A 12,066-nucleotide genomic window follows, 5' to 3' on the forward strand; every position below is an offset into this window, starting at 1 on the left:
TTGGGATGAAGTCTCTTGTCCTGTAATTAATCAGGAAACACATTTGAAATGATACAAAACATTTACAATACACAAAATCTAGTGTACCGAAATAATATGCTGTTTTAACTTAATTGAAAACTATCTTGACCATCAGAGAATTGAATACAATGGAAATGGCATCCAAGGCTTTTAGAGGCAATTGCCAACAAATTTAATTCATTACCACTGAAATACACTATTACTTACAACGTGACTTCAAATGGTGAAGGATATGGTTGAGTTGTATTCTGACATGATTGGAACACAAGAAGCTCCAAATTCCATTGCATGAATGAAAGCTTGTCGTCAAGGGAAAGCCAAGGGTTGTAATTCTGCTCTTGGAGACTAATCCATCGTTAACCTTGAAGATGAATGTGCATCTTCCATAGCCTGCGGACAAGGGCATCTTGTTTGATGGAACAAATTAATGACGGAGCTCATGCAGAAACTGTTCAGAACACATTAGAGTTGTGTCCGAATTCTCCTAGAAGAGAAAATAGAAATGGATTTTATCCATTGTGCAGGTTGTATCACAGGATATTCTTGGAGATATCAAGATTGATTTTGAGGGTTGACCAAGACCATGCTCTGCAATACAAGTACAAGTCGCACTCGGAGTTCCAATCCATGAAGATTTATTGTTGAATTCTCTTGCTTCCTTTCAGTACCTGAAAAAAGAGGGGGTAATAGTGTGTTATCTTTGTTTTAACTGCTTTGAATAGTAAAAAAAAAAAAAAAAAAAAAAGACTTCGCAAGATATTATCTCCAGAAAAATTGAAACAGCTCAGATGAAAAATCAAAACAGAGGTCATACAGATAACAGAAATGAAAAGCATTACTGCAAATCCCCTCCTCTTCTCCAGTTGATGACATTCTGCTATTCTCAATCTTGTAGACCACAATGCATTATAGCCATTTTTGATAAATTTCTTTACCCCAGTGAAAAGAAATCTACCCTGAAACGCTGATTCATGATTATTAGCGTTGAAATCTTGAGTAATGCAAAGTGGATAACTCAAAGACTATATAATCTGCCATTGACTAATATATTACCAAGATTAATACTTTCACTAATCAAAAGCAGAGAGGATTTCTAAAGAAACCTATTGCATGTCTGTATTTTAGCATATTAAATTTGAAAATAAATTCAAAAACCATGTTGCACATTTGAGACAATAGCACCATATACAACTTGATACTAAATGTCATCTAATTCTAGATTAGAAATACAAAAATTGAAAAAGGATGATCAAAAATCAACTGTGGCTTGTGGGTTGCTGGCAGCTGCTGTCCAATTGATAATTTAGTTTGTTGCTGGCACCAAAACAAAAATATGTGCGTTAAGTTTCCTTAATAAGAAAAAGAAAAGTATTTAATATCCATATAAGCATATGCAAACCTCAATGAGCCATAAAAGGATTTTATGGAGTGAATTTCAAGCAAACGGAGAAGCTCCTTAACAAACCGCATGATTTATCCTGATACGAATTTAAGGGTGTCAGTTTCGGATGAAAATTAAACTTGGAAAAAATATAATTGTAAATCGTCTTCTCTTCTCCGGCTGTTCACATTGTGCTATGTCCTCTCTTGTTTTATTTCATACTTGGGAATACGTAATGGAAATTTCTTTTTGAGGCTGTAGAAATAGTACATAATTTTTATGAAAAACTATACCCATACCCAGCAAACATAATTTTTATAACCATACCTAGATAAATCCCTTCACGGTTAATAAATCGTTAATATGTAATTAGGATTAATAAAATGATGAGTTATTGAATATTTACTTAGTTGACCTTTTCATGTTTATTTTAATACTAAAAACTTAATGATACAGAGATTTTTATTATTATTAATTATACCTAAGATATTAGCTTACATATAATTAACATCCTCTTAGTTTTCTTTATGGTATTATTGCTATTGAGAGAGAGCATAGGAAACTTACGACTTTCCATGGAAAAGATTTCAGTCCGAATGAATACGGATCATTGTATATTTGGGCCAGTGGGGATTGGGCTAGGCTTTGCAAAAGATTGGAGTCTTTGGACCATAAATCTTATGGACATTAGTGGTGGTGATGGTGGTGGAAGTGAGAGAGTGAGAGAAGGCATATTTTTAACCGTTGGTGAGAGAGTGAGTAGATGGTGGAGATCCGGTGTTGATTGAAAAAGAATAAAATATTTTTGAGAAAAAATTAATTTAAATAAAGGAAAATGTGAGTTGATTGTTACTAGAAGTTTTGGTAGATGATAAAGAAGAAAGGAGAAAGAGTTCGCTTTCGTTGAGCGGTTGGGAATTTTAATATTTCTTTTGGATAATTTTATCCTTTGACCATGAGTCAATTAAATTTTTTTTTTTTTCTTGTTACAAAAAATAATAATATTAAGATAATATATCAAAATTTTTAGTTTCATTTTAATATTTTTTTTATATGTAAAATTAATCTCAACAATGTCTTTGAACTTGCTATGAACACAACAAAAGTTTTAATACCTAATTCTAATGATTTTGCCAACCTCTTTTCATTTCTTTTTGTCTTTTAAAATCTATTTATTTATATTTTACATTAATTTTAATTTTAATTTTAATATGTAACCACTTTGTAAATTACTTTCATACCCTTTCACATAATCAAATCCAACACCAAGAAACTATTATTTATTAGGAGAGATTGACTTAATCCACTATGAACTTTTGATCTAATTTCAAGGTTCCGAACTTTCAAATATTAAGAAATATTCCCCTAAAACTAACAACCGTTAATCGAAACTTTCAAATGTTATTTAAGAAGTCATGCCCAAGGGCAGGGGGTAGTGTAGTTCCATGCATGGATTGACCAAGGTTCTACACTAGTTTAGGATATACTTGAATTTCTTTTCTATCTTAATTATGTTTATAGCTTGTAGTGCTTAAGCAACCATGTCCAAAAAGAAACAATAATACATGCGTTGAACAATGCTTGTTATTAATGACAAGTTAATTTTTCAAGAAATACAGAAAACAAAAAGGAGATAGATCTGATGGAAGCTCACCAAGCAAATGCTAAAACTAGACATCTCTTTTAAAATGTAACTTAGTGATACAGAGCTATTTATTAAATGCCTCAAATTAACTAATTTTCCCTTCCATGAGGTAATTTCCCTAGCATACAACCACTAATATCTAAAGTGTGCAATATGTTGAAATCACAACTAAAACACACAACAAATAAAACAGAAAAGTAAAGCGGGCATAATCAATTTACCCTGGTTTGTTCTCAATTACTGAGAACTACGTCCAACATTCAAATAGAACAATTTTATTGAGTTTCAAGAATCTGAAGAATACAATGATAAAAGAATATCGACAGCTCACTTTTTCTCTATTTTTCTCACACTACGGTTTTTCTACCATAACATTATGCATATAATAGTAACCCTAACCTTATTTGGGCCAAACCGATCAAACTTGACCCAAACCCAAATATTTACAAGTCAATTCTAAGCCCAATTACTAATTGAGCTTACTATCAAGGAGGTGCTGCCTCCCACCCCTGCCTAGTCACCATCGAACGAGACCCCGAATGTGTCAATGTAAGCCGATAATCCTTCAAAGTCATGCAAGAACCATATCCAACACAACACACAAACTTTCAGGGTAACTTCTCCACATAATTTCTTCATACTAGCCTTGTTAGCATGACTAGTAAACTGGTTCTGCATTTTTAAGGAAAAAACAGAACTTATGACACAAAGGAATGATTTGGTTTCCAATAACCATCAATAAATGAAAGAAACACACAGAGCCGTGAGAGAAAGAATTATATAACTAACCTTTTGAGTCCAATGACCAATTTATTTGGTGGTGTCATCCAAAATCAAAGTAACAATGACTTGTCATTAAAATAGCTTCCTTTTTTCTCTCCTCTGTGAATAGAAAGTAACATTTCTTAATTTAAAATTGGCACCTAAACAATAAAATCGGACAATTATTTTTGAGAAGTGGAGCTGTGACCTTTAAGATATATTGACAGAGATTATATAGCATATTTCAAGGTATCAATAGAAATTTATTTTGCAGAGATTATATAGCATATTTCAAGGTATCAATAGAAATTTATTTTGCAGGAAAGACACACTGAAAGAAAAGAAATATAAATATAGACCTGAGGAAGCTCACCAAGCAAATGTGAAAACAAGACGTTGACCACTTGAGCCTCAATGAAGTTTCAGGAATTATTGAAATTATCGACCAATAAAATTTGGTCCTTCAATATTTTCTCTGCTGATTGGTGGAGGAGCTTTAAATTCTTGGAATAGCTACCATGAGTAGCAAATGAATTCTGGATATTAAAGGAAGAAACAAATCAATTCTGTGATTGGAACTTAAACAAATGAAGAAACAAAACAGATCAGTGTCAAGCATGACTAACCAATTTGATATGTGCAGCAGGCACACCATTGAAGTCCTTTACAGAAAATTCTCAACATATTTAGCCTTAGTAGTAAATCAATTCTGCATATGAGGAAACACACCATCATCAGTCAAATATCCACAATATGCTTTTTTATTGAACATAAATAAACGAAAGAACTGAGGGAGAATCACCACGCATAACTAATTAATGTGGTCTTTGGGGTAGAAACAAAATTTGATTCCTTTGTTGTAACTTCCTGGCACCGTTCTCCATGATACAAAATTTAGAAAAATGTTCTGGTGTAGCTGCTTCTCAGTAGTCTAAAAATATTTTTTCTCCTAAATTAAGGTTGTTATTTCCAATTCTCAACCAATGCATCCTTGATTGACCACTGAATGCTAGAAGAACACCTGACACGAAAATATATTATTTTTGAGATCACAAATGGAATTAATGATTTAATTGATCATGAGCAAATCCTTTCACTTGTCAAAAGTTTCTTTAAGCAACCTTGTCTAAGAAAAGATTGTACTTGCTTAGGACATTAATTACCTATTAGGAATTAGAATTGTGTTTATATAAAAGGATGTAGAAATCCAGACCCGGTGGAAAACTTACCAAGCAAGTGTGAAAACTTGACATATAGAACTTGTTTCTTCAACCACAATTTCTCTTTTGCACAAGGTCCTAAACGAAGTTTCTACCACTGATAAGTTGGTGCTTGACAACTGCTTTGACCATAAGCAGTCCCTCTGCTAATCATTGACAAAATTTTGAAATACTAGCCTTGCCAGCATGACTCGTAAATTAATTCTGGATTTTAAAGAGAACACAACCAGTCACACAATTGAATGATTTGCTTTCAAATTAAATATCAATAAATACAGAGCATTGCGAAAGTGGAGCTGTGGACATTAAGAAGTACTGACAAAGGTTATATAGGATAATTTGAGATTGATTGCTCCCGGTAAATTTTGTCCCCTGTGATACAAAGTTCTGTAAATGGAAATTAATGATTATTTTACTAAGCTAAAAGAGAATAAAATATTCTAGTATCCGGTGTCATTTGATGGGGAAAGTTTATGTAAAAAGAACCTCATTTTGTCATGTTCTTGTTACACACCATCTTCTGACCTTAAATTCCTTTAAATTGCGAGACAGATAAACTTGCTTCACTGCAATAAAATCGATTTATTCAAATAATCAAGTTTCCATATCAACAACTGAAATTACATATGAGAGAGTATACAAAAATCATGTTATAGCTTATCAGTTGTTACATACCTTAAGTTTCTTTGATTGGATTTTGCTGTCTGGCATACTCATGCCTACCATGATGCTGGACTTGTCACCACAATGCATCATTGGACGACCAATTAATACTAAAACCACACTGTGACATGAAATAGAAACTATTATATAGGATTAAAGATATTCTGTATGTGAAGCATAAATCCATTCCATAAGCACAAGTTCTTTTCAGCAACATTGGTGAATAAAATGATATATACTCATAAGATAGTGTCTATCGTCAGTAGCAATTTATTTTCAAGAAAGATAAAAAGCATGAAGGAAATGCAAATGTGAAACCTGGACATTGAGTTCTTGAGGATTTTCTTTGCTGTTCAGTAATGGAGTATTATATTATCAGCATAGATAGCCTTAGTAGCAAATCAACTGCGTGTGAAGAATCACAGGATAATAAGCCAGATACTCTGTAATAGTATTTTTGATTAAACATAAACCAATGAAGAAAAAATAGAGAGAAGTTACCAAGCATAACTAATCAATTTGATCTTTGGGGCAGAAACACAATATTGTTCCTTTCTAGCAACTTCAACTGATAATTCTCCATTTCTGAGTAAAGTCATTTAGAATGACTCCGTCCTCCTCTGGTTGGTCGCATAATCACCCTCCACTGTATTTTAATGAAAAAAATTGCAGTGAGACAAAAAGTAATTTTTTTGGAACTGGAAGTTGAATCTTTAAATATAAAGATCCATGCCTTAATATTAACAATACCACTTAAAAGAACAGGTTGCAACCTTTAAGAAGTAAGGAGATGTTATGCTATATATTTCGAGGCTAATTGCCTCTGTCAATCTTCTCTAGTATGATAAGAGCTCCTGTCATATCTCTTCTTATAGTCTTTTGATTTCTTCTAAACTTGGTCACTGCATCAAAACTAAAACATGGATGTTAAGTTTTCTTAATAAGAAATAAAAATCCGTTTCAAGTATCCATATAAGCATAAGAAACCCAAATAAGTCATAAAAGGATCTCACAGAGCCAATTTACAGCAAAATGAAGAAGCTCCCTAACATGTTGCATAATCGATCCAACATTCAAAGCGTAAAGTTCATTAAGGGAAAACTTCTCGGATGTAACTGCTTTTGCATGGGCTGAAAATATTTTCCAACCTTAATTGTTCAACCTGATAGAAAACTAAGGTTGTTATTTTGTAATGATTGCAAAACTTCTAAAGGACATAATCAAGAAAAAACAGAGACCTTATGCAGAAAATAAAAAACAGAGCTCACAAAGGTAACAGAAATGAAAGATGTTATAGCAAGTCCTCCTCTCTTCTCCTGTTGGTCAAATTTTGCTATTCTCTTTCCTGTACATCAAAAAACATTATAGCCACTTTGAAAATTAAATTCCTTTTCCCATTGGAAAAACTCTAACTTGTAACATTGATTCATGATTATTAGCATTGACATTTGGATTCTTGAGTTGCGCAAAATATGGATAAATCATGGACTATGTAAAATTCTTTTGGTCAATTTACTACCTGGTGTGTGTGTGTGTATATATATATATATATATAAAACATAAATTCAACATTATACCTATAGAACTTCAATGTTGAATCTATATATCAAAAGATTGCAATAATAAACAAACTTCACAAGACATTATCCCCAGAAAAATCGAAACAGCTTAGCTGAAAAATCAAAATAGAGGTCATACAGATAACAGAAATGAAAAGCATTACTGCAAATCCTCTTCTCTTCTCCAGCTGATCACATTATGCTATTTTCTATCTTGTAGACCACAATGCATTTTAGCCATTTTTATAAGTTTCTTTGCCCCGCTGAAAAAAACCGAACCCTGAGACATAGATTCATGATTATTAGCGTCAAAAGCTTGAGTAATGCAAAATGGATAACTCAAAGACTATATAATCTTCCATTGACCAATATATTACCAAGATTAATACTTTCACAAATCAAAAGCAGAGAGGATTTCTAGAGAAACCTGTTGCATGTCTGTGTTTTAGCATATTGAAGTTCATTTCAGAAATTTGAAAATAAATTCAAAAACCATGTTGCACATTTGAGACAGTAGCGCTAACTTGATACTAAATATGATCTAGTTCTAGATTAGAAATACAAAAATTGAAATAGGATGGTCAATAATCACCTGTGGCTTGTGGGTTGCTGGTAGCTGCTGTCAAATTGATAATTCAATTTGGACTTCCTTGTAGGTACGAGTACGACCATCAATTTGATGTGCTTCAGGAATAGGACATTTATGAATTATCACTGATATATCGAGTTTTGTCTTCTGGAAAAGGCCACCTGGTAGCGCATTTAACTTGGTCTAGCCTACACCGTAACGAGCAACCGGGAGCTCAACCGCTCATGGTGGTGTCGACGGTGGCTGGGGACGGTGAAATGGTGCTGGTCATGGTGGAAAACGAATCACCGGCAGTTGAAGAAGGTGGTTTGTAGCCAAGGGAGGCTTCCAGTGGCGGTTCCCGGCAGCCGGGGGCGAAACGATGATCCGAAGGTACCGGGAGGTAGCTATCGATCTGGGAAGCGAGGACCAGTAGCTGGGGAGGTGCAACATCACCGGAAAGTGAGCGAAAACTCGCCTGGAAGCCGAAGAGTCACAATCTGTAAGTGATAAAACGCGCCGGAAAACCGTCAAATCGGCGGCAAGGAAGATCGGAGAAGGTGAAATGGAGCTAGGGGAAGATGACCCAACACTCGGGAAGCCAAACCTTCTCCGGAAGATGAAAGGTCGCACGAAGGAAGCCCAAACGTCGCCGGATTCCGTTATATCTACGGTGGAGATGATGGTGGAACATGAACCGGCACAAGGGTAGCTCAAGGGTTGCCGGAAATGGCCGGAACCCGGCGAACGGTGAGGGTTTTCTGGCTGCCCTTCTGGTTTTGCCGAACTTCATTTATGTATATAGTAATCCAGGTAAATTTTTTGGTCCCTGCACGATTGAAAAGTGACAAAATAAACCTCATAGAAATATGACAGTTTAACTCCTGAACTGCATAAAAGGGACAAATTCAGCGCTAATCAAGTAATCAATAAACCACAACCTAATATCGGCTTACACAATTACAAAAATTCATAAATTCATTAGAATGTGATGTTCATGAATAAAACCATAACGTAATATCGACTTACACAATCACAAACATTAGAATGTGATTTTCATGAATAAATTCGAAAATTATCTCAATATAAATTCAATTAAATCACAACTTAGATATTTTAATCACTTTAATAGAGTCATGACATTAACAAGGCTGTAGAAAAAGTGGCAAATATATTCAATAAATGACCTCATTGAACTTCAATTTCGAAATCACCTTTTAAGGACGATAAAATGTAAATATAGAAATAGAAGCTCACCAAGGAAATGTAAAAACCATAAATTGAGCACTTGTTTCATCGCATACATGTTATAACGTTGATCTATCAAGAAATATTTAATTAAATCATGTTAAATAGCTTCACAGCACCAAAACAAAATATTTGCATTGAGTTTATTTAATAAGGAAAACAATGTATTATAGTATCAGATAAGAGTAACCAAACCTCAATGAGCAATCAAAGGATTTTACAAACAAGCTGCATGATCAATCCAACGGTTGGATTACCGGAATTACAGATAAAATGATCTTTATGTAACTGGTTTTGACTGGTCTTAAACTACCTTCTTTTAAACATCTGATACAAAATTAAGGGCGTTATTCTGTGATGACTATTAAACTTCAAAAATGGCCTTATCATCAAGGGGAAAAAAAAGTTGTGAAACAGAGAGCTTTAGAAGAAATTCGAACCAGAGCGTAAACAGGTAATAGAAATGGAAAAGATTATTGTAAATCTTCAAATTGTTGTGCTGTCCTGTCTTTTAAGCCTCTCTGACTAATAAATTTGTGCCTCAGACTGAACATTGATTGAATATTAATTAAAGAATGTGAAATCCAAGGATAAAAGACTACACGGAAAGCCAATCACCAATCACCTGGTTTCTCATATCAGACATGAGTAGCACCAGAAAAGTCATTGCACCTCTGAATACCGGATTTGGGTCAAACTTCTCAAAGCCTGCAGAAACAGTAAAAATTATTTAACAAATGAACTTCAAACTTTAACATTTTTAATAAGTAATTTTTGAAAAAACAACAATAAATAAGCTGAAGTGATTGAACATTTTAAAAGAGATTGAAAAGATAAGTTTGTGCTGTTGCTTCAGTCAATAATATAACAAAGAGCATACTTAAGTAATTACCTGTGGCTAGTGGGTTGATGTTTATTGCTTCCGTTAGACCCATTTATCATCCGAATATCCAATATTGATGGTAGGGATGTGAGAGATCTTGGACCAGTCCTCACCTCTTCCTCCTTCGTATCGTTTTTTTAGAATAGGACATCCACAAATCTCCAATTTTTTGAGTGTTGTCCTCTGCAGAAGGCTGTCTGCCAGTGCCTTTAATCTGTAGCAGTCTATGATTTCCAAGGTAGCAAGACATGGCATGAATCTAATATGTTCTTCTTTTTCTCCCTTCTTTGTATTCTCGTAAGTCCACTCTTCCCATTCTCCTAAACCCCAAAGTTCGAGTGTTTTCAATTTGGGGAACAAGGCAGAGGATGAAGATGATGAAGAGGCTCCACTTTCAATTCCCCAAAATTCATTATCCACTTTTTTCACATTTCTCATCCAACCTATACATAGTCCTTCAAGGGATGGCAATTCTCCCAAAGCATGCAAATTCTTACAGTTTACGCAAGATTCAAGAAATAAACTCTTCAGCTTTGTCAATGACGCCTTCCAAGTGGAGGGGAAAGTTCTGCCTGCGTAGTATTTAATTGACAACCGCTCTAATTCTGGAGGTGGTTGTAAAGCTTCAAGGACTACTTCATAATCCTCACACGAGTCCCCTTCTTCAAAACCTTTCCAGTAGACGCTACCCCTAGCAACATCTTTCGTTCCCTTATCGAATTGCAGTTTCAGATCAGTAATGTATTTCTTATTTTTGAGTGCTTCTTTCATTTTACCCTCACTTACATTTGTTACATTTCCCAACCCTCTTATTTGAAGGCTCCCTTCAAGATTATTCAAATTTTTAATTCCTTCGAGACTACATGCTTTGCTATCATCATCACCACCACCACTTACAACGAATTCCGATAATGTTTGGAGACCTGTTAATTTCTCAATCCCTTTTGGTATGTAAAGCAATGACGATGTCGTATTTTTTAAACACCTCAAATTTACTAATTTTTCTATGCCACAAGGTAATTCACTTACCATAGAACCATCAATATCTAAAGTGTGCAAATTATATAATTCACACAAACTTTCAGGTAATTTTGTGATATTTTGCCTACCAAAATCAAGATATCTCAAATGTATCAATTTTCCTATCTCTTTTGGAATCTCCATAACTTCTTGATCATAAAAATTTGCGGTGAACTTCAATGCCCTTAAATATGTTAATTCACATAACTTTAGATAAACATCACTTGACAATGAATGGCTATACTTAATCACAAGACTACGTAGGCTTTTGACGCTACAAATGGACATGGGAAATGGAACCTCTTTATTAACCTTTAACATTAAATGACGAACATTTTTGTTAGAAGAGTTTATAAACAGATCATCATCACCACTATTGACTTCTATAGCAAGACATTCACCATCACTTAAAAATAGCGCAAAGTCATGCACTATATCATGCATCTTGCAATCCTCTATAACATCTTTTGATTTTGAAAATTCTTGGAAGAAAGATCGTGTTGCTAAGTGGTCAAAATACTCTTTGCCTATTGTCTCNAAATCTATATTGAAGTCTAAAACTGATCATTTACTTACCCTATAAGTAGTGTTCATTGAAGTCTAATAACAGTTCATCAAGCAAAAGCACATGCATTTAAAAGAAAAATAGTTAAGTTTGAACTTTGAACCAATGAAGGCATATCATCTAATTCAAAAAATGTTTCACCCTCTACACAAAAGTAAAATCAAAGAATTGAAGAAGTCAATTGAGGAACTATAAGTCTTCAAATTAAGCTCAGTCAAGTGCACAGGAATTGGTCTATTCCACTGTCATAAATTTAGTTGTAGGATATACCGTTTGGTAAGAAAAGTAAAGTGACTTTTCTTTAGTACATAAACGTTTGCTCGTTTTTAGTTTAAAAAATTTGTAACTACTTATTTATTTACTAAAATGATACTTGGCTTCGAATTAATGTAGTCACCAATATTTTTATTTGAAACTATTTCATATAGTCACTAATATCACATAAAAGTGACTTTTATCATAATACCAAATTATGTTACAACTTCTAGGAAAATATATATTTTCATTGCTAAACAACCATATTCACATATG

The 12,066-nt window shown here is 33.8% G+C and overlaps 1 protein-coding gene and 1 long non-coding RNA gene across 12 annotated transcripts; both read right to left on the bottom strand.

Annotated features, from left to right (window-relative positions):
* LOC116119293 lies at nt 1-8,628 on the bottom strand. 11 transcript variants are annotated; one of them, XR_004126377.1, is made up of 16 exons: nt 7,844-8,628; nt 7,391-7,531; nt 6,931-7,037; nt 6,706-6,854; nt 6,466-6,605; nt 6,194-6,338; nt 6,011-6,097; nt 5,705-5,813; nt 5,516-5,595; nt 5,350-5,416; nt 5,039-5,233; nt 4,612-4,830; nt 4,436-4,518; nt 4,183-4,345; nt 3,837-3,970; nt 3,079-3,719 (listed from the first exon to the last, which is right to left on the bottom strand). It is a non-coding gene; the product is annotated as an uncharacterized LOC116119293 (long non-coding RNA). The 11 variants fall into 11 exon arrangements; XR_004126375.1 differs by having other exon boundaries at nt 3,837-3,929; nt 4,622-4,830; nt 7,844-8,627; XR_004126369.1 differs by having other exon boundaries at nt 3,837-3,929; nt 7,416-7,531; nt 7,844-8,626.
* A 1,037-nt stretch (nt 8,629-9,665) lies between these two features.
* On the bottom strand, nt 9,666-11,414 carry LOC116119325 (putative disease resistance protein At3g14460). The gene is made up of 2 exons (XM_031405267.1): nt 10,064-11,414; nt 9,666-9,775 (listed from the first exon to the last, which is right to left on the bottom strand). The coding sequence occupies exons 1-2, from the start codon at nt 11,412-11,414 to the stop codon at nt 9,666-9,668; spliced, it is 1,461 nt and encodes a 486-aa protein (XP_031261127.1).
* Between the last annotated feature and the right edge of the window lie 652 nt (nt 11,415-12,066).

The sequence above is a fragment of the Pistacia vera genome, unplaced genomic scaffold (genome assembly GCF_008641045.1).
Source record: "Pistacia vera cultivar Batoury unplaced genomic scaffold, PisVer_v2 Contig880, whole genome shotgun sequence".
Lineage (NCBI taxonomy): Eukaryota > Viridiplantae > Streptophyta > Magnoliopsida > Sapindales > Anacardiaceae > Pistacia > Pistacia vera.